The sequence below is a fragment of the Artibeus jamaicensis genome, unplaced genomic scaffold (genome assembly GCF_021234435.1).
Source record: "Artibeus jamaicensis isolate MK-2021 breed Jamaican fruit bat unplaced genomic scaffold, CSHL_Jam_final scaffold_584, whole genome shotgun sequence".
Lineage (NCBI taxonomy): Eukaryota > Metazoa > Chordata > Mammalia > Chiroptera > Phyllostomidae > Artibeus > Artibeus jamaicensis.
Genome location: NW_026522048.1, coordinates 8,661,852 through 8,686,940, shown reverse-complemented (window position 1 = coordinate 8,686,940; position 25,089 = coordinate 8,661,852). Strand labels below are relative to the sequence as shown.

Here is a 25,089-nt window from a genome sequence, read left to right as displayed (position 1 = left end):
CTGGACCAATCTGCAGACTAGCAGTTAGGTTACAAATTTCATCCTCCAACTGGCTAATTGATGATGCAGAGCAAACCTCTGTTCCAGATTCATAGACCTTACCCCTAGGTGACGTGTAGATATGTGACAGGAGAGCAAGTAAAGAAGATACTGGCTGGTCTACTAACGGAGAAAACTCAGAGCACATATGTGAAAAAGGTCAAGTCTTCACATACCAAGGACAGCACATTTGAGGCGGTAGAGCAATGGTAGACCACAAACTGTGATCCCTGCAAACCTGATGCTAATGGGTGCTGCATTAAGTAAAAAATTCTCCTCTTGAAAATTTACAAATACATATGAAACTTGTTGAGCAACCATGGCCAATGTGCCCCTTAGATGCCTACTCTTGAGGACATAATTGACCAACATCTCCAGCCTCTATACTATAAAATCCATCACTGTGTCAAAACGAAGGCTATAGGTAGAAGAGCGCAAAGGGGGGTAAATGGGACAACTGAAATAGAAAAATAAACATTTTTTTAAGTAAAACTTAAAAAAATCTGTGGCTACATGACCACAGGTTTCTCCCAGCCAATGACTGAGTATGGCAGGTCCACTGAGGCAGGCCTACTCAGGCGAGATGTGGGACTCTTCTGACGGGTGACACTGGCCCAGTGACTCCCTGTTGGCGCTGCCGAAACTCTCTTAGAACTGCACTATAATCTAAGACTTGGCTCTCTTCTTCCCTCCTCACCATTCTTCCTTCCTTCCCCTTCTCCTTATCAAGGGTCTGGCCTGCTACTCACTCTGATGACTCTCCCAGCTTCCTCTGGCTCCTTCCCTGATTTTACTTATAGGTGTTCCTCCAATAAGCCTCCTATACCTCAATTCCTTGTTGGTACCTGTTTCTTGGAAGATTAGACTAAACCACATGCTGAAGGCTCTGAGAAGTCCCACAGTTAAGAAATTTGTTTAATTGTAAACTACGCATTTTCCATCCATTGTACTAAATAACACACCGTCTTTCTGTGGAAAACCCATTAGGAGTTGGGGGAACTTGGTTTGAGAAATGTCACTATATTGGAAGGAGAGCCGAAACAACAATCAGAAAATTAGGGTTCCAGTTCTTCATCCTCCATGCATAAAAATATCTAATGTTTGTATACCATTTCTATCACAAGTAGAATTTTGATATGGCCCTCAAAATTCCAGGCCCCTGGTGTGCACCTACCTTTGCCTGGTTTTTCAATCAGGCACTAATCTAAGTGTTGATGGGAAGGGATTATTGTCCATGTAAGATCCCACACAGATTGACTTAAAAATAGGGAGATTATCCAGGTGGGTTTGTCTTGAGCCTTTGCAATCTGACTCTAGAAGTCAGTGAGAGGCAAGTCAGAGACTTTCAAAGAATGAGCTGAGTTCCAGTAAAACATTAGTTAAAAAACGAGCTTCAAGCTGGATTTGGCCTGTGGGCCACGCTTTGCCAGCTCCAGTATGAACTACTCAATAAATAGGAAATGCATGAACTAGTTAAATTTCCTTCTTACCCCCACCCCAATCACCTGGGAAATGTAGAAAGGTGTCACTTTTGTAGATACCAAAGTCTTTAACCATCGGGTTAAGCGGTTCACTTGGTTCCTGAGTTCAGATGGTGACATGAGGTAAAACACATGGCCAAATACCACCAGAACTTCCTCGGTCACCTGTGTTCAAGGAGACACAACAAACTTGCCTCAGCAAAGGGATGAAGGCAGGACAAGCTCTCAGGGGTTTTGCCGTATTCATTTTCTTATTACCAAGGCCTACACAGGGCCCGGCCAATAAGAGTGATCAGGAGATGTAAACTGCACATTTAACAGTTAAGTGAATGGACAATGAAGTATACTTTGACCCTACCCTTTCCTGAAGAATGTTAAAGGAGCCTGAGGAGAACCGCCCTGCTCTCCTGGAAGAGCCTGGGGAGTCAGCCTTCCACTCGCCAGTGGACAAACACTGTGGTGCTCTAACTTTGGCTCAAGTCTTACTCCTTCAGCCCATCTGCCCAATTCCTGCTATCTCCAACTCCCACCTTGTTCTTGTTCTTCAAAGACCATCGGTTCCAGATAATCAGGAAAGTGCATTCGGCCCTGAAGGACAACTCGTTTTCAAAGATGGCCATCACTTTCTCATGCCCAGTGCACAGATGTTCCCGGGCACAGGTGACCAATCCAATGATTGCTGTAAGGGGAGCAGGAAGTTAGAGTCTTATCACCTTTCTCTTCCCACAAGGGGAAGCATATACACCTTTAAGTACTGTCCTCTCCTTCTCGGCCCTGAAAGGGCTTCCAAGGTGCTGTGCTGAGAAAGTCCAAAACATCCCCCACCTCTCCAATGGCCTTTCCTTTCAGGCCATACTTAGTCGACCCAGCATGGACAGGGAGAGTGAAAGAGAAAGGCTGTCAACACCGACAGCATCTCTATCTAGCTTGCCCCTGCCCCAAAGCAGGCCAAGAAAGGTCATATGGAGAAGAGCATCTACTCACAGCAGGCCTGCTCTCAGCCATCCTCTGCCCCTTCCATAGCCTTCTGGATTCACATGCAGAGGGACCCAGATTCTTCGTGACCTTCCCTTCTCCCTTCCTGATTCTAACAAAGCCTTCCTTGAATCCTCCCGATCCTCACCATGACAAATCGCCAACATGTCCTTCCCATTGTGGGCCATCTTCAAAAATAACACAAGGCGTTGCCATATGCGCCCGATTAAGAGAGCAGAACCTGGGAGGGAGAGTACAAGAAAAATGGCCCTGTCTCAGGGAGAGGAGACTCCCAGCCTTACTGTGGAAAACCTTATTGATTAGGGGACAGGAGCCTTGGGTCCTGATCCCATCTCTGCCTCCAGAGAGTCTGGACAACCCAGAACAAATTACTGAATTTATCCTCCTTTCAGCTTCCTCAGCTGCTAAATAGGACTACACTTTCTAACATGACCACCTCACAGAGCTGCTGGGAAAATAGAGGGCAATGATGGATGTTAGCACACACCCTACACACACACACTCCCTTCCAAGGACCCTTAAGGGAAACAGGAGCTGTGCTGCCTGAAGCTCTGCTCACTGTTCTGAAGTGAGAACGTTTGGCCTGGTTAGGTGAGAGACACATTTCCAGATTCTGTTACTGTGTCCCCTAAGCGTGCTATGCAGCCCAACCCATAAGCCTTGTCATTTTGAACATAATGCCTACAAGGCCAGCTGACTTCTCCCAACTCATCTCTACACTCAATTCCAAGTGGTAAAGAAATGACATGTACTGTCAGTTGCCCAGCAACCTAATTTTTTTTCACAATTTGTGACTGAAGGAGGTGGGTGGAAAGGGTAAGAGAGCCAGTGCTGTCACCAACAGCCACCAGTTGGAGATTGTGTAACGATTCTCTGCCTCATCTTACTACACTATTACCCCCCCAAACTTCTAATCAAATTAAAAACTTCAGGATCCCCCAAGCAAAGCACTTCTCCCTTCTCTTTTGCCCCTACCCAGCACTCTCGAACGGTGCCTTCCATCTTTGTGCCCAAGTGTAACCTCCAGCCCCACCGCGTCCCATGCCCTAATGTGCCCTCCTGTGCCATTCCTAGTCTCCAGGAACTGCCTTCTGAGTTCCCATCAGCCCTACAGGGATCCTAGTTTGCTCCCATCCCCTGTACACACACACCCACGACTGGAGGATAAAGCTAACCTCTAAACTCCATGCAGCACCCCACTGCCTACTCCCCCCATTTTCTTTCTTCTCAGACTAACTCTTCCACCACAGGGAGCAGTACCTCGGGAGCGGCAGAGATCCCCAACCGCAATCAGGAGGCTCTTTGGAGGCAGACAGTGATCGTATTCTCTATCCCACAGCTTCCTGTAGACCATTTGTGGGTTCTTTGCCCCCACACCTTTTAAGGTGATAATGCAAAAACTCTCCAGTTTTGGTCCTGGCTTCTGGAAAGAGAACGACTTAACTGTACCAAAGTTAATATCCAACACGAGTCCTGGGGCTTCTGAGAATTGACTTTGGTTGATAAGTGGCTCTCCTCTATCTAAAGGGCAGATGCTAAATTTCTTAATCCCACCACTTCATTCAACATACAACTTTCCCATGATGGAGGACAAGGGCAAATTCTCTGCAAAGTCTCTGGCTTGTGTGTTTGGTAGGAAAGGGAGTTGACATATCCAGAGCACAGAGATTTCCCTGTGGCTGCAAGTGAACCATCAGAAAGGTGGTTAGATGGTGGAAGCCAATTTGAAAAGTCCCTGATAGGTCAGGGGTCTTGATCAGAAAGCAGGCATGCCAAGGAAGGCCGAAAAACTGGAAGACACCTTGTATGTAGGCAGTTAACCAATAAAATCAGAAACCAGATTTACCCGGTGTCAGAAAAATTATGTACATGGGTATGTGGATAGATGAATGGGTAGAGGTTATGAATATTCAGTCCCAAGGTGGGCTAGCAGACACGTGGGTGGATTTAAGTCACTTAGTAAATAGACTGAAGTGATTAGTTGAGTTGCAGTAACAAGGGTGACTGCCTAAGTTATCCCAGGAGCAGGTTTAGAACACAGTGGAAGAACAAGATCAGGCTTTGGAGCCAAAAGCCTAATCCTTCCCGGCCTCTGCATCCCATTTCTCCCACACTACCCTCTACTTCTTTACTTTATCTTCTACATCACAGTCTTGAGACACATTTGTGATATCAGATATAGGTTCTAGTAAATTGTATAGAAACTTTAGGTACTTATATCTCATATACCACTTAGTTCACCAGAAAGGAACTTCTGGGTTTAGACCTGTGATCCTTTCTTCCCCCAAAAAACCTCAACCCAGAGGCATGGGCTCCTCACCATTTTGCTCAGGTAATTGACAATGACGTCTACCAAGTCCAGACACTCGTTATATTTTACATTCCCATGGATGATATTGATGTTCAATAATGGGAGTATGTAAAATATTTCTTCTTCTGGGACCTGTAGGAGAGAGGGGACTCAATAAGAAAGGAAGGTTGTAGGATGGAGGTTTTTAAAAAGGAGAATAATGATCCTGGTTGAGAAAGGAAGAGGAAGGGTGACTCTAGAGTGAGGATTCAAGCTGGACCCAGGGTTGAGGCAGGTGGAGAACATATGGGTCAGAATAAGGACGTGGGAACTTGACCTGGAGCTGCAGTGCTCTGCCGACTGGAAATTCTTCCCATTCTCCTGACACAATAGCAATACACTTAAGCAGCTGCTACTGTGGAGGTGGTTCTACTTTGGCTAGAGTCAGGAAGATGTCAGAGATGTCCTCACCTGATCAGCATGTTGGATTGCTTCCATCAAGTCCCTGATGTTTGAGCTTACAGTATATTTTTTCTTCTTGGCAGGCTTTTGGGGAGCCACCTTCCGTCTAAACATCTCTGTAAGGAATAAAGAGGGTGAGCAGGGAGAAGCTGTTTTTCTCTTGTTAGAGGTGGGTCTGTATTTCTTGAAAAGTAGTTAACATGGAGTGATGAAATCACGCACAAAATAGTGAAAAACCAGAAGAGACAAGTTTGGCTCTGAATATTTCTTTGCCTCTCACTAACAATGTATCCTCTGCCCATTCATGTCACTTCTGGAGAGTCTATTTCTTCACATGCAAAATTAGTATAATATGAGATTCCTCAAACAAGAGACATGTGCTATCAGGTACCAAGTTTTAGGATCTCATCCTGCCCTCTGACTCACATCCGTTCTGTTGAGAGAATAAGTGCTTCCCATGTTTGGAAGGGAGTTGGGGGCGGGGGTGGTGGTCAGCAGGACTATGAACCTGAACACTTTAAACTACAAACTAAAAACAAACAGAATGAAACTATAATTTATAGAAATATATGAAGAAGAACCAAGTAGAAAACTTGGAAATAAAAAATATCAGCATTAAATTTTCAAATCTTAACAAATACATAGTTAAGACTGAACCCACTTAAAGAGAGAATTAATGAATTAAAGAATAGTTCTGAGGAATTCACCTAGTCTGCAATGCAGAAAAGTAAAATAAATTTTAATAAAAGAACAATGAGTAGACATGGCAGATAGACTGAGAAAAGTTCTAGAAGAATGGAGAAAAGATAATAAAAATAATTGAAAATTTCCAGAATTCAAAAAAAAAGTCCTCATATGGAAAGTGCATCCTAAGTGGAATCCATGGAAAACATATTTGCCTACGATACCTCAGACAGGTTTTCATCTCCAAAATATAGAAAGAACTCACACAACTCCACTCCAGGAAGATAAACAATCCAATTTAAAAGTGGGCAAAGGACCTGAATAGACACTTTTCTAAGGAGGACAAACATACATACATATCAAACATATCAAATGTTTGATACATACATATCAATACATATCAATACATATCAAAAGATGCCCAGCATCACTAGCCATCAGAGAGATGCAAATTAAAACCACAGTGAGATACCACTCCACAACAGTCAGAATGGCCATCAGAAACAAATCAACAAAATACAAGTGTTGGCGAGGATGTGGAGAAAAGGGAACCCTAGCGCACTGTTGGTGAGAATGCAGACTGGTGCAGCCACTGTGGAAAACAGTATGTTTCCTCAGAAAACTAAACATGGAACTACCTTTTCACCTGGCAATTCCACTGCTGGGATTATACCCTAAAAATCCTGAAACACCAATTCAGAAGAACCCATGAACTCCAATGTTCACAGCAACACAATTTACAATAGTCAAGTTCTGAAAGTATCCTAGGTGCCCATCAGTACATGAATGGATCAAAAAGCTTTGCCGCATTTACACAATGGAATGCTATGTAGCAGAAAGAAAAAAGAAGCTCCAACCCTTCACAACCGCATGGATGGAACTGGACAGTATTATGCTAAGTGGAACAACCCAAGCAGTGAAAGGCAAATACCATATGATCTCACCTTCAAGTGGAATCTAATCAAGAAAACCAACAAACAAGCATAACCAGAGACATTGAAATTATTATAAGAACAATTTTGGCTATAAGAACAATCTGACAGTAACCAGAGGGGAGGTGGGAGGGGATAAAGGGGAGGGGGAAGGGAGAAGGATTTTCAGGAACAACTATAAAGGACACATGGACAAAACCAAGTTGGGGTGGAACAGGGAGGGAGGTAGGGATAGTGGGGTTGGGGGCAAAAGTGGTGGAGTGTAAATGCAGACAACTGTACATGCACAATAATAAAATAATTTTTTAAAATAAAAACTAAGCTTGTTTAAATTAAAAAAATAGTTACAATTTCCTCAGAACAAATTTGCAGACTTGAGATAAGTTAGACAAATTCCTAGAAAAGAGGATGATCTATTAAAATGGACAGGAGTGGAAAAATCTGAATAGTCCTACTACTACAAAATATACTGAATCAATGATTAATAAATACCATTCCTACAAAAAAGCACCAGGCCTGAACAACTTCAATAATAAATTCTACTGAACATTTAAGAAAACAATAATGCCAATTATACACAAACACTTTCAGAAAATAGATAAAGAGGGAAGGCTATGTTCCTCAACCCATTTACTGACCTCAGCATAATCTTTATACTAAAACTTTCAAAAGACAGTTCAAGCAAGGAAAGCGAAAGCCAATCTTGCTCATGACTATAGATGTGAAAATTGTTTAAAAAAAAATAAAAACTAAAGCCCTGACTGGTGAGGCTCAGTTGGTTGGGCTTCATCCCATGAAGCGAAAGGTGGCTGGTTCAATTCTTGATCATGGCACGTGCCAGGTTGCAAACTGGGTCCCTGGTCAGATCATGTTCAAGAGGACAGAGATCAATGTTTCTCTCTCACATTGTTGTTTCTCCCTCTCTCTTTTCCTCCCTTCCCCTCTAAAAAACAAACAAACCAATCTAAATCCAACAGCAAAAGATAACAATGCATTAGAAGTTGTAGAAAAAAGAAACTAGTTTAACACACCAAGATTCCAGTTCTCCTTTCCTGACTGACAAAATGTTAAAAAGCATGAAAGCCTGGGGAAAGCAAGCTGTGCTACACGTGACTGGTAAGAGTGCAGAAAGGCTTGGCCCCCCAGAGTGAATTTTCCTAACATCTAACAACATCACATGTGCATTCACTCTTTCTTTAGCAACCTTTCACTTCTAGAATTTACCCTGAAAATTCTCCTCCACAAATATGAAACAATATGTGGACAAATTTACTCATTTTAGTATCACTGTAACAGCAAAATATTGGAAACAACCTAAATGACTATGGATTAAAAACTGGATGAATGAGGTACGGCACAATCCCCAGTGGGATATTATGCAGCTAATGTACAGAAAAGATCCCTATGAAAAGCTGAGGAATTATGTTACGTTTTGAGTAAAAAATAAGAAAAAATGTACATTTGGGTGTACACATATATTCCTCTATAGAGATGGATAGTTTTGTTTAATTTTGGAGGAAAAAAACACAAAAGGACAACCAAGAAACTAATGAAAATGGTTAACATTGTGGTGTGAGGGAAGAAAAAAGAAGGGATAATGATAGGATTAAGACTCCTCTGGCTTTACCTCATCATAAAGTTTTCACTTTTCAATCACAAAAGTGCTTCACATATTTGAATATAAACAAAATCCCAGGGGATCAAACCCAGGAAACCCTAAATCTAAATACAATACATATAAATGAATCTTACTGCAAACAAACCTGATTATATAGCTAGATAGAAAAAAATAATTTAAGTAATTTAAAACGTGACATTCTAACTATATACCATTAGTGTGCTATATTCTTTATGAAATTTTAATTCTATTTGATTGGTTATTTTACTACAGTTGTCCCAATATCTCGCCCTCCAGCCACAGCCACTCCCTCAGGCAATCAGCACTTCATTGTTCATATCCATGGGTCATGCTTAACACTAATTTGGCTACTCCACTTCCTATACTGTACTTTACATCCCCGTGCCTATTCTGTTACTACCTACTTGTACTTCTTAATCCCCTCACATTCTCACCCATTCCCCTATTGCTTATAGTTTTGATCTTTTCTTTTTAAGAGTCCCTTTAATATTCCATGTAATAATGTTTTGGTCATGATGAACTCCTTTAGTTTTTACTTATCTGGGAAGCTTTTTATCTGCCCTTCTATTCTAAATGATAGCTTTTCTGGTTAGAGCAATGTCGGTGGGAGGTCCCTGCTTTTCATGACTTTGTATACTTCTTCTTAATCTCTTCTAGCCGCTAAAGTTTCTTTTCAGAAATCAGCTGAAAGTCCTATGGGACCTCCCTGTAGGTAGCTAACTGCTTTTCTCCTGCTTCTTTTAAGATTCTCTCTTTATCTTTAACCTTTGGTATTTTAACTATGATGTGTCTTCGTGTGGGCCTCTTTGCATTGCCTTATTTGGGAGTCTCTGTGCTTTTTGGACTTGCATGTCTATTCTTTTCACCAAAGCAGAGAAGTTTTCTGACATTATTTTCTCACAGAGGTTTCCAATTTCTTGTTCTTTCTCTTTCCCTTTTAGCACCCCTATGATGCAAACTTTGGACCTCTTCAAGTTGTCCCAGAGGCTGCTTCCACTACCCTCATTTTTTAGATTCTTCTATTTCTTCTTCTGATCTGGTTGTTTTTAATTTTTTCCTGCTTATGTTCCAAATCATTGACTTGATTCTTGGTGTCATCCAATCTACTGTTGTTTCCCTGTAAGTTGTTCTTTACTTCACTTAGTGGATCCTTCATTTCTGACGGAATCTTTCTTATGTTGATGAGGTCCTCACTAGGTCCTTGAGCATCCTTACAACCAGTGTTTTGAAGTCTGCATCTGATAAATTGCTTAGCTGCATTTTGTTTAGTTCTTTTTCTGGAGTTTTGATCGTTTTTTCATTTGGGCCATGTTTCCTTGTGTGCTCATTTTGGCAGCCTCCCTGTGTTTGTTTCTACATATGAGGTAGGGCTTCAGTGGCTCCCTGTCTTTGTAGCATGACCTAATGTAGTAGGTGTCCTGGGGGCACAGTGGCACAGCCTTCGCTACCATTTAAGCTGAGTACTTAGGGTGTGCCCTTCATGTGGGCTGGGTACACTCTCTTCTTGTAGTTGAGCCTTGATTGCTGTTAGTAGGTCAATGAGAGAGTTTCACCCAGGCCAGTGAGCAGCAAGGATTGGTTATGACCACTGACCACCAATCTCTGTATTCTGTGGAGGATCTGCTGTGCAGGGGCAAGGTGGTGGTGCTCCTACATGGTCTGTAGCTGTGCACTGGGTATACGGGCTCTGCAGTTTTCTGGGTGGTGCACGTGAAGGTCAGTCCCAACCTGTGTTCTGCCTGGAGTCACCCCGCCTGAACTATAAAGCAATCTGAGTAGACTTTCACTTGTGCTGGTCTTGAAGATGCCCAACTGAAACCAAGCTATGAATCCAGGCTGGCTGCTGCTAATACTTGGTCTGGGGCCACTGAGAAAGTGGTACAGAGGCTGGGGGCCTACTGAAGCCAGCTGTTGTTTGCTTGACAGGATTGAGGGAGTTGTGAAGCAGGAGCCAAGACCAGCTATTCATGTGGAAAAGTCATAGATTAACATTTGGGTGGACCCATAAGTTGGTGAGACTCAGTGATATCAGGGTGGGGCAAACAGTGTTAGCCAGGTTGATGGAGTCCCACATATAGAACCCGTCTGTTGCCTCTGTTGTTCTGCTGGGGCAGGGATCACAAAAAAGACAATGGCCTCTGCCTGCCTCTCTGTCTGGGAAAAGCTGTCCCCTAGTGCTTGCCTTGAAGCCAGAAACTGGCCTTCAGTTTCTTTCTGTAGGCCAGGTGTGCCTTTCAAGCTGCTACCCTGGTGCTGGACGTCAGAGGGAGGATGTTACAGGAAGTCTGTCTGTGGGTTCTTTAAGGTGAAATGCTTGGGACTCAAGAAGTTTCTTCCACCAGATCAAAGCCTGCTGGTATTTGCAGCCAGAAGTTATGGAGACTTTTCTTCCTGGTACTGGACCCCTGGCATGGGAGACCTGCTTGGACTCCTCATGTCTGAGATATCCCTCTCAAGTTTTCATCCATGCCATGTGGATGTGGGACAGACCCTTTTGTGTCTCTGTTCCTCCTGCCAGCCAGGATGGATGTGGTTTCTTGAATTCTGTAGCGTCCGAGTTCCACTCAACTTGACTTCGGATGGTTCTGAGTGATAGTTGTTCTATTTTATAGTTGTAATTTTGATGTGGTTGTGTAAGGCCACAAGCTGTGTTTACCTATGCTGCCATCTTGAGCAGAAGTCAGAGTGATGATGTTTCTAAAGGTAAAAATACCTGTCCAGAAGCTCTGGATTTCATAATAAGTTTGTAATTGGCAGTGTTATTGGAGTAGGAATACTGCAAGTATTCTGTATATTGTCCTAAATATAGTGATGCTTTTTGAGAAAGGGGATACTTACCTTGGAAGATGGGAAATGCAAATACGTAATGGGAACCCTACAATATTCCAATCTGAATTGGAAGTATAAGTAAGAATTCATCATTTCAGGTATCTCCGTTCAAAGAAAAGGCCTGAAAGCAATGACACTCCAGTAGCAAAGAGCACACCTACTACCCAAATCCTACTTTCTTCCATATATCATTCATGCCACACTCTTTTAAAAAGAAAGAATTCCTTGGAAAAATAGCTGATTACTGGTTGGGAGTAGGAAAGGTTCGATGTGAGCATCTTTTTATGCCAGAAACAGGAAGTGCTCATAAACTAATGGGTATACATTAAAAGAACAGAGGGTCCAGCTTAAAAGGTTCTCCCACTGGCCAAGTGGGGAACAACCTGAACATCAAAAACAACAATGAAGGTAATGGATTAAGGCCCCTTGAATGAAAAAAGCACCCATGGGTCCAAATTATAACCAAAAATACATGAAGGTTGGGGTGGGTGATTCTACTTCAAAAAATGTCAGCTAATAAATGTAGAAGAAATGACAGAATTACTACTACAAATGAAATCACTGATGCAGGCAAGAAGCATCAATGAAAAAAGAGATTCACATGGCCTCACTATTACCGATCAGTATACTCGTTACTTATTAACTGCAAAAGGAAAACAAAGGTACTTTTACATGGGAAGAGCTGATGGACACCACCTTCATGAAGTGATCAAACCAGGCATCAGTGATAATGGAACTAACTTGTATCATGAGCCTCGTGATAATGCAAAGGAGAACAGACAACATCATCCATGTAGTATTTTTGCCCAATTTGTTTACCTGAGTCGATAAAGAGGAAACAGTCAAATCCGGATTGTGGAACAGTCTACAAAACAAGGAAAGACAAAAACAATTGGTGCACTGTTTTAGATAAAGGAAGAATGCAATTCATGATCTCCAATTGGAACTTAGGTGAGGGAAAGAAAGCTATAAACATTTAGAGGGTACTTGGGAAATTTGACTATAGTCTATATTATAATGACAATGTTACAAGTTCCTAGAGTATAATGACGTTATCAGCACTTTACTTCTTTCAAAGGAGATACATGCTGGAATATTGATAGGACCATAAGATACAGCTGAACTCACTCTGAGATGATTCATATCTGTTAGTATGTGTGAAGAGAGAGAGAGAGAGACAGGTTGAGAGAGAGAGAAAGAGGCAGATTGACAAAAAGAGACAGAGCACAAATATGGCAAAATATTTCAGCAAATGGGTGAATATAAGTTGAAGAATAATAGGTGCTCATTGTATTGTTCTTTCAACTTTTTTTATAGGTTTGGATTTTTTCAGATAAAAAGTTGGGAGAGCAATGGAAATCTGTAAGTCATCAAAAAGTCACCAACAGGTGAGTAAAAAGAGCAAACTACAGCATGAAAAAAGATAAATATCACCCATAAAATCCACAAAGGGTTCATATCCAAAATATATAACAATTTCCTGCAAATCCAAGAAGAACACAAATAGTAAAACAGGTAAGAGACTTGTGAGCAACTCATAAAGGAGAATATCCAAATGGTCCATAAACACATTAAAAACTTTGGCTCAACATCACCAGAAATTAGAAAAATGAAAGTTAAAGCATCAGAAATACATCACTACACACCCAGAAGAATGCCTTCATTTAAAAAGTTCATAGTGACATGTGTTCCAAAGATATGGAACAAGGAAACTATCTCATACTACCAGTGGGGATGTAAAATAACAGCCACTATGGAAAACAATTCGGCACTATCTACTTCATGATCTTCTCCTAGGTACACACCCGGCAGAAATGAATGCCTGCTTACAGCAACAGACACACATCAGAGTGCCTGTTCAGACTGCCATTATTCATAATAGCCCTGAAGTGCAGCTCAAATTTCTAACATCTTCATAATAGATAAATAGATGTTTATATATGTATGTATCACTCATCTGATGGAATACTATACAGCACTGAAAATGAATAAACGACAATTTGTGTAACAACATGTACAAATCTAACAAATATACACTGAGTGAAAGAAGTCACACACCAAATAATACATACTTCTTTACCATGTCTATAAAAAAACTGAAAACAGTCAAATATAAACTACTGTGTTTAGGAATGCCAACTTAGGTAGTAAAACTTTACAGAAAAGCAAGGGAGTGATTTACATAAAGGTTTCATGGCTTAGCCTGGGAGGGAGTAGAGACCAGAAAGGATCACAATAGGGAGTTCTAGGGTGCTGGTGATGTCACTTTATACCTCAATGCTGGTGATGGAGACATCTGCTCAGTGAGAAATCACTGAGCTCTATGTACTTGGTTCATCCAATTACATAGACAGCAGTGTTTATTTAACAGCAAAAATTTTAAGGACAGGTAAGGCAAGTACAGGATATTATAGTAAATGAATAAGTAGCTATATGTTTATAAGATAGATAGATAGATGCAGAAAAGAACAAACAACTGAGTAAACAACCCAGTGGAAATATTTCAGAGTAGCCTAGCTGAGCAGAGAATAAGTGAGTTGGAACACAGACTAAAGTGACCAGAATACAGCACAGATACAGGGAGAAATGGGGACAACTGTAGTTGAACAACAATGAAAACAATTCTGGACTCAAAAAAATTACCACCTCAGAGTCATAGGCCTTGGTCTGCCTTGAAGGTCGTCACAACTGCTCAAGGCGGAGATACTATAAATGTCAATCTGCACAAGTACAAATATACATGTAAATGACACAAGTGGTGCAAAAAAAGATGAAGAAAATACGTGTTTAAAGAGATGAGGGACAGCATTAAAAAAACCTCCAATATATGCTTGATGGGAGTTTCAAAAAAAAGAAAAGAAATAGAGTCTGGGCAGGAGGTAACGGTGATAAGGGCTGAGAATGTTTCAGAATTAAAGAAAGATATAAATCCTAAGATTGAAAAAGCCAACCAAGTCTCTCACAGAATAAAAACAAATTGATATCTAGATACACTGCAATAAAATAAAATACCGAGGAAAGTGAGAGAATCATAAAAAGTTCCGACAAAGAAGATCAACTTCAGGACAGACTACCAGACCAACAGCAGACTTCTCATCAGTAAGAGTAGGTGAGACAGTGGAAAAAATAGCTTCCAAGTTCTGAAGGAAAATATCTATCCGTCTTGAAATTTATACTCAGCTATAACATTCAAGAGTGAGAGCAAACTAAAGACATTTTCAGATGTACTGAGAAATGTATTATTCATAAGCCCTCATTGAAAGACACACAAATATACTTCTTTCAGCAAGGAATAAAATAACTCTGGAAAGGAAAATTAGGAACCAAGAAATTGTGTACTAAAGACTTAACCAGACACGTGGTATCCTGAATGTCTCTGCTGGCTCTCCAGATCAGCCCTAACACCCTTCTCCACGCCTGCCAAGTTCTTGGAGGCTGGCCAGGATGGCCCACACCAAACAAGCTCCCTTGCTCTCTGGCTGGCAATTGGGTTTTGCCAATGGAGAGCCCTAGTAGGACACTGCAGTAAGGGAGGATGGTGCGGTCAGAGTACAGAGTCTCCTGTTCTCCTGACATGATGATCCTTGGTGTGGGTGTGTATCTCTGAGGTCTCTGCTTCTCTCAGAATAACTCCGGGTGCACATCTCTGCTTTCAGCTTTCCAGGACAGCTCCCTTCCTAAATATCCTCAGGCCTAGCAGTGCAAAACTCTTGTGGTTACTAGCTCTGGGACATTAAGCTGCCTCTTGTGACTTTCTGAACCTCAACCCATGTATACCCATTAGAAAGACCTACTATAAGTAATTAATTAATTAGTTTATTTATTAAACTCTTCTGGAATTATCCTTATTTGAGTATGTAATTTGTTTTCATGTAGGAGCCTAACAATGAAATTGGCAAGTCTAAATAATTCTTAACTCTTAAAATACAGTAATAATCACCCCTAATTTGAGGGACTTAAAGTCATGACGGAAGTACAACAGTAGCCAACAGAACAAAAAAGAAGAGAAGGTGCAATTCCAGGGCAATCGAGGGGTTCAGATGCTTAGCTTGTTCACAATGAATATAGGGAATTGATGAAATTTAAGCCTTGTTAGAAAAATGGAGAGTCAGCATGAACACTGAACATTGTTTAGAGTAACAAAACCTGTATCTCCCAGGTCTTGTTGGAGATGAAAACCCTCATTCCTGTATTTCATAGTTTCTCATTTCTCACAGTACTTCAAGTTCAATACCTCCCACATTGGACTGACCACAGCACTGAGTCCAGGCAGTGCTTGAGCTTTTGGTCATCTTTCACTCCTCCTTTCACACACCACCCAGGTCCTCCCAGGACACAGAATTCTACTTATGAAATGCCCCTTGAATCCACCCCTTTCCAATCCTCACACGGTCACTACCCAGGTTCCTTTCCCACGTTCACACTGACCTCCACTCGAGGCCTCAGCCTATTTCTGTTTTTCTCACCAACACCAGATAGGCAAACAGCACCATTAGGAAGTAGTCAGACAACACAGAGTGTCTCCTGAGAATGCTTCCCAAGTGTGAGAAAGATTCCCATCTGAGCAACCAAGCCTAAAATGTTCAATCTGTAACTGACCAGCTGTTAGTCTAAAGAATGGACAGCCCCTCCCCCCATTATGACTCCTGGAGACAAATGCTCTCTTGTAACTTCACAGCCCTGGCCAGGTGGCTCAGCTTGTTGAAGCTTCCTCCCATACACCAAAAGTTTGCGGGTCCTATTCCCCATCAAGGTGCATACCTAGGTCAAGGACTTAGTTCCTGATTAGTGTGTTTTGGAGGCAAGAGAATGATGTTTCTGTAGTAGAATATAAGCCCCTGGGGGTGAAGGCACCTGTCCCAGTGCCTGCACATAATAGGCTGTCAATAAATATGTATTAAAGGAAAGCATCCATAAGCTATTGTAACCGAAGCAGACTAAACACTGTGAAATCCCACAGGAAGCCGCTCTCACAGAACCAGTGAGGAGTAGGAAGGATCTAGACTGTGGGGTGTGGAGGGAATCAAATGCAGCACAGGGCAGGATGCCTCATATTTTTCAATGACTCGTAATCCTTCTCCCCAGATTTCTCCCCTGCCCCTCTGCTCTCCATCCTCTCAGCTGCCACCTGCACCCACCACAGCTACTGAAGCCAGAAACACAGGAGATCTCCATCCTCGCCCTGCTCCATCCCATCAGAGACCACAATCTGTCCTTTCAGTCTCCTGTCCAGTCCCTCCTCTCGGTCCCACTGCTACCACCTTCGTTCAGACCGCCAGCACCTCTCACTCTACTTGCTTCAGGCAAATCTTAGCTGGCCAGCAACCTTCAGGCCTGTCCTTCCCACATCCCTCCTCTGGCCATCCTCCCCACAGCTGGAACAGTGAATGTCTTAAAGATGGAAATCTGATTGTGTTATTCTTATAATTAAGCCCCCACGATGGCCTCCCATTTCCTTCATGGTTTCAGTCCAAGCTCCTCAGCATGGCAGCCAAGGACGGCCCTCCAGGATCCCCCAACTCCCCAAGTCTCGTCTCCAGCCCCCTCCCTACCGCCCTGTGCCACGGAGTGTCATGCTTGCCCTGGCTACCATACCTGGCTGTGTACCCTGCAAAATAAAAATCATTTTTCAAGCCCCAGTTCAAACATCTTTTCCTATGAGGATCATTGGATGCCCTTCCTTTCCACCCCCCACCCCCCCACAGTCCCCTGAAGAGCCCAATGTTTGGCACTCTGGGTGTCCATGGCTGTCTCGCTCTCACAGACCATGGGCTCCTCTGGAGCCAGGGCTCACAGCTCAGTCAGCCTGGCACTCCCCAGTGCCCAGTACAGAGCCTGCTACAAAGTGCCCCTCAGTGACCACTGAAAAAAGTGACCAGAACCTAGACAGCACCATTATTGCAGTGTGGTAGAGGGAAGGATCTTCTGCCCTCTGCTGGCAACATGAGGAATCGGCCTAACCACAGGCAGCACGTTTTCCTGTCCTTCTGTTCTCAGACCTCCACCCCTCTTACCTGCCCCACCACCCAGCTCAAAACTGGCTGTGGAAGGAAATGCAGAAAAAGGAGGGGGGACCTGATGAACTGTCGAAAGGGACAAGTTGGATTGGCCGCCTGCCTCCTGGAATCATGCCCACACCTTTCTTCCCTCTTGGGCAAAGCTTCTCCTAAACTCTAGGGGTTCCCATGAGACTTGCAGGGGAGCAGGGGGCAGTGGCAGCTCATTCCAGCCTAACTCCCTGAGCCTGTCTCCAAGGCCCCCTTCAGTCTGACTTGCCAGTGAGCCAACTCAGCCCCGCCCAGGCTCTCTCCTGTTGCTTCTTCTCTTCTAAGTCCTGCCTCGTTTCAGTGCCCCCAGCTTTAGTGAACATACTCCCAAGACTGTAAATAAGGAAAGACAAGTTCGATGCAGGTGTTGGCGAGGCACATTTGTCAGCTCCCACACGTGTCCCTGCAAGCCCGGGTGCACGAGCCAGGCAGTGCCCCAGAAGGAGGGGCGCATCCTTGGAGGGAGCCTGTCCTCCCCCACAAACTGTAAACTCTTTGGATGGGATCTTACTTGTTTCTCCTTCTGGCCTGTTGTCATTGACGTGTCACTACTACTGCTGCTTTCCTTGATTTTAGTTCGGGATCACTAATTCTTCCTCCATTGTTAAGCTAAAGCATTGGTTTTGTTCTTGTACAAGGTGGGGCAAAGTAGGTTTTCAGATATTTGCATGGGGAGTAATGCAAGAATTAACCACAATAATACAAGAGTAAAAATGTGTTTTGCATACTCACGACTGTAAACCTACCTTTGCCCCACCCTGAATATAAACACTCTGAACTGACTGCTCACTTCTCTTGATTTTAACTCAGCTTCATACTGGTAGGAAGTTGTCTCTGATGCTCTCTGGGTTTCTCGACTTTTCCCCCCAAATCCAACACCAGTTAGGATGCCCTGCGTCCCTTCCTTCCCAGGGCTTCAGCAAGTCATGTGACATATTGCACCGACCTCCCCCCTGCCCTCCCCCACCCTCCCCCAGCCCCACAAAGAGAAGCACTATCTCTGCTCCTGTTGGGGCTGCAGGTCTGTGTGCACTTTGACATCTGGAAAATTATCTAACGCATGACATGGGACATGGATTTGGGGAAGGAGCTTGGGAGAGGAGACAGAGGTTTGGGAGTAATGTGTACAGTTAAAGGCTCAGAGCACCTAAGACAGCCACCTGCAGGCAAAGATCACCTGCGTTCACCTTGGTGTCAGTCCTCAGTGTTTATCACACAGGGCACTCAATCAACACCTGATGTCTTGAAAAAGTGAGAGGGGAGCACAGGAAGAAAACAAAAGGGGCTAGGGACCAGAGGCCCATCTGCTTAAAGCCTGAAAATTAGAGCTGCCAGATAGTGTCACCCTCAGTTTTGGAATCCACCACACAAGGAAGGGAATATTTTTTTCAAATAGCAAATAATCCCTCTTGAGCTCCGAAGAAGTCCTCCTTTCCTCTCACTTAGTTCCTGTTCACTTATCCTTTCCCTGAAGAGTTCCCTCAACAACAATCTGAACAGGCCCCATGAACGTTGCCTTCGGTAAAGCAATAGCTGCCCCCCAGTGGTTGACAGTGTGTTCAGTGAGACAGGGCACAGGTGCAGAAAGATTGCTCCCATCCCCAGGAAGTCTGCGATCTCAGTAGAAGACACCATGAAATAGGAAACTGTCAGTCACCTGGTCCTGAAAATGTGTGGCAGAGAAAGGAAGTGATTTCAGTTAGGGGAGCTGTCAGGGAGAAGCCTGGGTCTGAACTGAAGCCAACTACAAGTAGGAAGAAGAATGGGAAAGTCGTTGTCGGAGGTCTGGGAGCATCGTGAGACCCAGGGACAGCAGTGTCCTCAGAGCTCCCAGCGTGGGGAGAGACGTGGTGTAAAGGGGACAGTCAGCCTGCCCACCCCCATCGTCCTTACTGAGACCTGTGCCCCCAGAGCAGAAGCAGCAAAGAAAACAGCTCCCAGGTCAAAGTATACTTTGGCCACCTTTTCCAGGGCTTCCCTCCCCCTTCCTCCACCCACCCCACAGCAAACCCCATGGCCACGCTGAAAGAGAAAGTGCTGACCAGTCTGACAGTGTCATCTCATGTCATCAGTGAGGCCAGTGCCACTTTGCAGGAGGTGAGGGCTGGGCCATCCAATGAACCTGAGGGGCCAAAAGGAAGAAGGTGGCTGTGACCTCCCTGACTCCCTTCCCCACATTCACAGAAGCACCTTGGGCTGCAGAACTGTGCAGTGCTTCTCTAAGTTCATGACAAAGAGCAGGCTGGGTTTGCCAGCTCCTCAGAGTGAAAGGGGCTGGAGAGCCTTTTCTCTCCGTGCTTATTTCACCCTGGTCCAGCCCCTGCCCCCCATGCCCACAGTTCTGATGAGCAGCCTAAATGCTCCAGACTCCTAGTGTTTTCTGAGCACCTCAAGCCCAAAGTCCTCTGCCTCCAAAATCGAGTACTCTCCACCCAATCATCTCCTCTCCCGAACTCCAACACACTCCACCACCTAAGGCTCCTCTACCCTCGGTGCCCTGGATGCTCAGGTCCTGCTTGGCAGGGGGCCTTTCTTGTACCATTCAAACCACCTGAAAGACCCTGCTCCCTCCACCCAGAACAAGATGGTAGAAACAAAACAACATGACTTAGAAGCAAAGAAGCTAGCTCCAAATCATTCCATAAACACTGAGTGTCCGTACACTGCTAATATTACCACAACCTTCATGGCTTAAAGTCATTTAGCTTTATGAGTTCCCAGCAGGGGTGTCCAACCTGTGGCCTGTGGGCCACTTGTGGCTTGGGAGGGCTATGAATAAATGCAACCCACACACAATCATAAATTTACTTCAAACATTATGAGATTGTTTTGTGATTATGTGTTGCAATATCTTTATTGTGTCACCCAAGACAACTCTTTTTCCAGTGTGGCCCAGGGATGCCAAAAGCTTGGACACCCCTGGTTTACAGTAATTGAGGCCAGAAGTCCAAGATCAGTGTCACTGGGGAAAACCCAGGTGTCGACTGTACTCAGTTCCTTCCAGAGCTCAAGGGAAAGTTCGCTTCCTCACCCTTTCCACATTCCAAACTCTGCTTGCATTTCCTGGCTCACAGCCCCAGGGCACACTGACTTCTGCTTCCATTGTCACATCTCCACCTCTGAGGCTGACCCTCCTCCCTCCCTCACAAAAACCACTCGACTACATTGGATCCACTAGGATAATCTCCCCGTTTCAAGATCCAAGGTCACATATACTCATGGAGTCTGGGGACTGGCACCAGGACATCTCTCTGGAGGCCATTATTCAGCTTAGCGCTGTGCCATGCACACGCACACACACACATGTTCCTCTCACAAATCCATAACAAGGCAATCTGATTTTTTTTAGTAGGTAAAAGACACTCTTCACTGCAGACAAGATACCAAATGGCAAATGAGTACACACAAAGATGCTCAGCATCACTATTCATGAGGGAAATGAGAATTATAAAACTGCTAGGATTTTCACTGCATACCCACTAGAACGGTGAAAAGACTATTCAGTACTGGCAAGGGTGCAGAGCACATGTAACTCTCATGCACTGCTGCTGGAAATGCAAAATGGTGCAGCCGAGTCAGAAAACAGTTGAGCAGTTCATTCTAAAGTTAAACATATACTTACCATGTGACCTAGCAAAGCCTGCTGCTCCTCATGAGGACACAAAGAGAAATAAAAACATATTTCCAAACAACGATTTGTACAAGGATGTTGCAGCAGCTCATTCTTGGCAGCCACAGGTTAGGCACAACCCAAAAGTCCTTCAGCTGGTGAACAGATAAGCACACTGGGGCACATCCAAACAATGAAATACTACTCAGGAATTAAAAAAAGAAAAACAAATTACTGATACACACAACGACATAGGAAAATCTCAAAAGCTTACCCTGAGTGAAAGAAGCCAGACACAAGGGATACACACTGTATAATTCTCTCCCGTGAAGTTCTCCAACAGGCTAAGGTGTGGGAAAGAACAGGTTAGTGGCTGCCAGGGCCCAGGGAGGAGGTCTAGTGGGGCTGACTGTGAGGGGCACAAGTGAACTGTTGGTGGGGAGGCTAAGGCTCTGTATTGTGCTGCTTGTGGTGGCTGCATGGCTGTGTGCATTTATCAAAACTCACTGACCTATACACTTAACGTTGGTCAGTTTAGCACATGTAAATCAGACCCCAGTAAAACTGGTTTTAAAAATCAACTGCATGAGAAAAAGAAGAGTTGGTGAATAAAAATGGAGAAAGACAAATGTTTTCAAGCAGCGGCAGAATCAACTAGGGAAAACCTTGCCACCTGGAAAGATACAGTGATTCAGGGCTGGGAGAACCCACAAGGAAGAGTGGGCTTGTCTGCCTCAAGGTTCAGGGAAAGAGAAGGTGTCACATGTAAGAAATACACCTCTTTTGTCCCTGATTGGGTGATCAGTTGGTCAGAGCACTGTCCTGGTGCATCCAGGTCATGGTTTTGATTCCCAGCCAGGGCATACATGAGTCAACTGATGAATTGCATAAAAAAGTCCAGCAAAAAATGGATTGTTTCTTTTCCTCTCTCTCCCCCTCCCCTCTATCTTCCTATCTCTCTCTCTCAAAAAATAAAAATAAGAATAAATACACCTCTTTCTTCCATTAGAAGGCACAGAAAATGAAGAAAGAAAGAAAGAAAGAAAGAAAGAAAGAAAGAAAGAAAGAAAGAAAGAAAGAAAGAAAGAAAGAAAGAAAGAAAGAAAAAGAAAGAAAACACTAAGACCCAGGGAGATAAGCAAACATAACAATGTCAGTGTCTAAAAGGCTGGCGGAAGTGCAGGAGCAGCTAAGGCTGCCTGTGGGATTCTTCAAGCACTGCATGTGCCTGACAATGAACCACCAGTCATGCTCTCAAACCTTGTAAATACCTGTGAACTAAGAAGGGAACAGATGGACCAAAAATAGGTGGCTGGTTGCCAGGGGCCAGGAGCTGGGGAAGGTTGGGCAGTGATTTCTCAAGGGCACAGGATTTCTTCCTGGGGTGATGAAAACATTCTGTATTTGACTGTGGTCATGGCTGCACCACCTTGTGCATATCCTAAGAGTCACCCAATTGTACCCCGCAAATGGGTGAATTACATGGGCTCTGAATTATGTCTCAATAAAGCTTTTACCAAAAGAAAGTATTTGCATGTTTGTACAACAATGGGAATGCACTTAGTGCCCAAACACTACACACCCAAAAATGGCTACAATGGTACATTTCATGCTATGCACACCGTCCCACAATTAAAATAAGAAAAATAAAAACAAAAATCAATTGTATGCCATATACCGGCAACAAACGATTAGAAAGTTAACTTTATAAAATAAATTTCACAATAGCACTCCAACCAAAAATATCTAGGAATAAATCTAATAAAAGATGTGCAACACCTCTATGCTGAAAAATACAAAACGTTAAAACATTGCTGAGAAAAAAAAAAGAATACCTAAATAGGTGGAGGTACATATCATTCTTGGATTAGAAGATTCAGTATTTAAGATGCCAAATCTCCCTGATTTGATGTATAAGTTCAATGGAATCTCAACCAGAACATCAGCACTTTTTCAGACATTGACAAAATGATTCTAATATGTGTCCAAAACAGTGTGTTGAACCTACAAAAGCCAAGGCAATCCGAACAACAGAAGAACAAAGCTGGAGGACTTACACTACCAGATGTCAAAACTCATTTTAAAGCTACAGCAACTAAGCTACCATGTGGCCCAGGGATAGAGGAACAGACCTCTGGAACGAAGGAAGGTCTGCCAACAGACACAAACGCATGGTCACACCTGATGGGCCGCAAAGGAGCCATCACAGTTCACCCAGGGATGGTCGCCTCCCAATAAATGGGGCCTGATCAACTGTACATCCATGTGTAAGAAAAATAAACCTGCTCCACCTCACGCCACAGGCAAAAATTAATTTGCGATGGATCATAGACCTAAACATGAAAGATTTTTTAAAAACTTTCTAGAACCCCCAGCACCCGGTACCCCGGCTCTGGCTCCTCCCAGCCCCTCGCTCTGCAGCGGGTGGGACCCAGGGCTTTGGGGCCGCTCAGCACCACCTACTTAGTCCTGAGCTGGGCTCTGCGCACCCTGCCAGTGCGTCCTGAGACACAGGTGCTCGAACACTGGACCACTTAGTTTGGAGGGGGGAGGAGGGGCGGGTGGCTGCCAAGCTGGGCCCCACCCCAGGCAGGCAGGCGGGCAGCTGAGAGGGCTTGGCTCCCGCCCACTGACCAGCTCCCTGAGTAAAGGGCCCTTGGAGTGGCCCTGACCATGGAGGAGATGAAGGCAGCAAGGAGTGCGGTGCAGCCGGCGCCCCTCGGAATGGAGAGAGTGGACATCAGGCCCAAGCATGATGAAGGCGTGCTGAAGGTGAGGGTGGGGGCGCGGGGGGAGCACAGGGTCTGCTGGGGGCGCGGAACTGGAGCGCCCATCGCAGCTACCCTCTGGCCCAGCCTGGGACGGGACAGCAGCCCCTGCAGGCTCCGGGCTTTTGGCGCAGTGCTCCTGCAGGGGGCGGTGAGGTACATGGCCTTCCTGAAGGGGCTGCACTGTTCTGGAGTTGAGAGGGCTGCAGGCTCCGAAGGGGGCAGCGAAGGTGCAGGGACCTTGCCTTGGCCATTATTCTTCTGGCCGCCTTGGAAGCCTGTGGTCAGGACTCAGGCCAAGCTTTCTATCATGAAGTCCTTTGGCATTGGTCCCTTGACGCTCTTTACAAGGAGGCAGGAGACTCCCTGTATGTACCTGTCAGAAACGTGCAGGCTGTTTTGTGCCTCTTTCTGCCCCCATCCCTGGGCACTCACCTCCCCCTTCCTCCCAGGTCATCAAGCCACAAACATGCTCATGACTGGGGACCGAGTCCTCCTTCACTACACTGTCCGGTTGTTAGATGGCACCAAGTTTGCCTCCAGTCCAGACTCCAGAGACAAATTCTCCTTGATCTGGGAAAAGGTGGGCAAAACCAGGCTTGGTAGCTAGGTTTCCGGGAGGATGTGAGCGTTCACAAGCAGGAACCATATTTTCAGAAGCTTGAGGAGGAATGGTTTAGTGCAAACTGCTGCTTTTGCTGCTGCTGTTGCTCCTTTGTCTCCCACGGTCCAGTAACTCCACTGATTCCTCTCGTTGCTCTGATCACTCTGAGCACCTCACTTCCTCTTCAGAAGGGGCTGCCTTGTCTCTTGAACGTCCTTGTTCCAGAGTTGAGCGGTTTGGTTCTGGTTTGGTGTTTAGGGGTCTGAGGTGACAGCACTGACTGCAGCCACATGTTTCCACCTTCCTGGTCCCATTTCTAAAGAGTGTCCAGCTTCCCCTCGGGCATCGTACCCTGGGGCCACAGGGCCCAGTCAGTTCCCTGCCAAGGAGGAAGGACCTGTTCACTTTCTGTACCTACAGAAAGGGGAGGTCATCAAGGGTTGGGACGTTGCTGTAGCAACCTTGATGTTGGGAGAAGCATGTGGCCTCACCTGCAAGCCAGAATATGCCCACGGTTGGGCAGGCAGCCCTCTGCAAACCCCTTCCAATGCAACCCTTCTTTGAGGTAAGCGTCCAGCCAGGGAGCAAGGCAAAGAGCCAGCTGAGGGCCTGGTTGCAGGCCTTCCTGCCACTTGGAGACAATGCAGCCAAAGCTAAGGGTCTGGCCTTAAGGGGAAAGAGAAATGGCAGGGCAGTTGGCTTCACTGT

At 44.6% G+C, this 25,089-nt stretch overlaps 1 protein-coding gene across 1 annotated transcript in view; it reads right to left on the bottom strand.

Annotated features, from left to right (window-relative positions):
- Positions 1-1,550: 1,550 nt before the first annotated feature.
- Positions 1,551-25,089, bottom strand: part of DDX11 (DEAD/H-box helicase 11) — an 81,280-nt gene continuing 57,741 nt past the window's right edge. The window contains exons 31-37 of the mRNA XM_053658796.1: positions 21,284-21,353; positions 12,172-12,217; positions 5,278-5,384; positions 4,837-4,959; positions 3,777-3,939; positions 2,644-2,736; positions 1,551-1,685 (exon numbers count right to left, since the gene is read on the bottom strand). Coding sequence (XP_053514771.1) covers positions 1,627-1,685; positions 2,644-2,736; positions 3,777-3,939; positions 4,837-4,959; positions 5,278-5,384; positions 12,172-12,217; positions 21,284-21,353 — 661 coding nt within the window. The 3' untranslated portion in view covers positions 1,551-1,626. The remainder of the gene's footprint in view (positions 1,686-2,643; positions 2,737-3,776; positions 3,940-4,836; positions 4,960-5,277; positions 5,385-12,171; positions 12,218-21,283; positions 21,354-25,089) is intronic.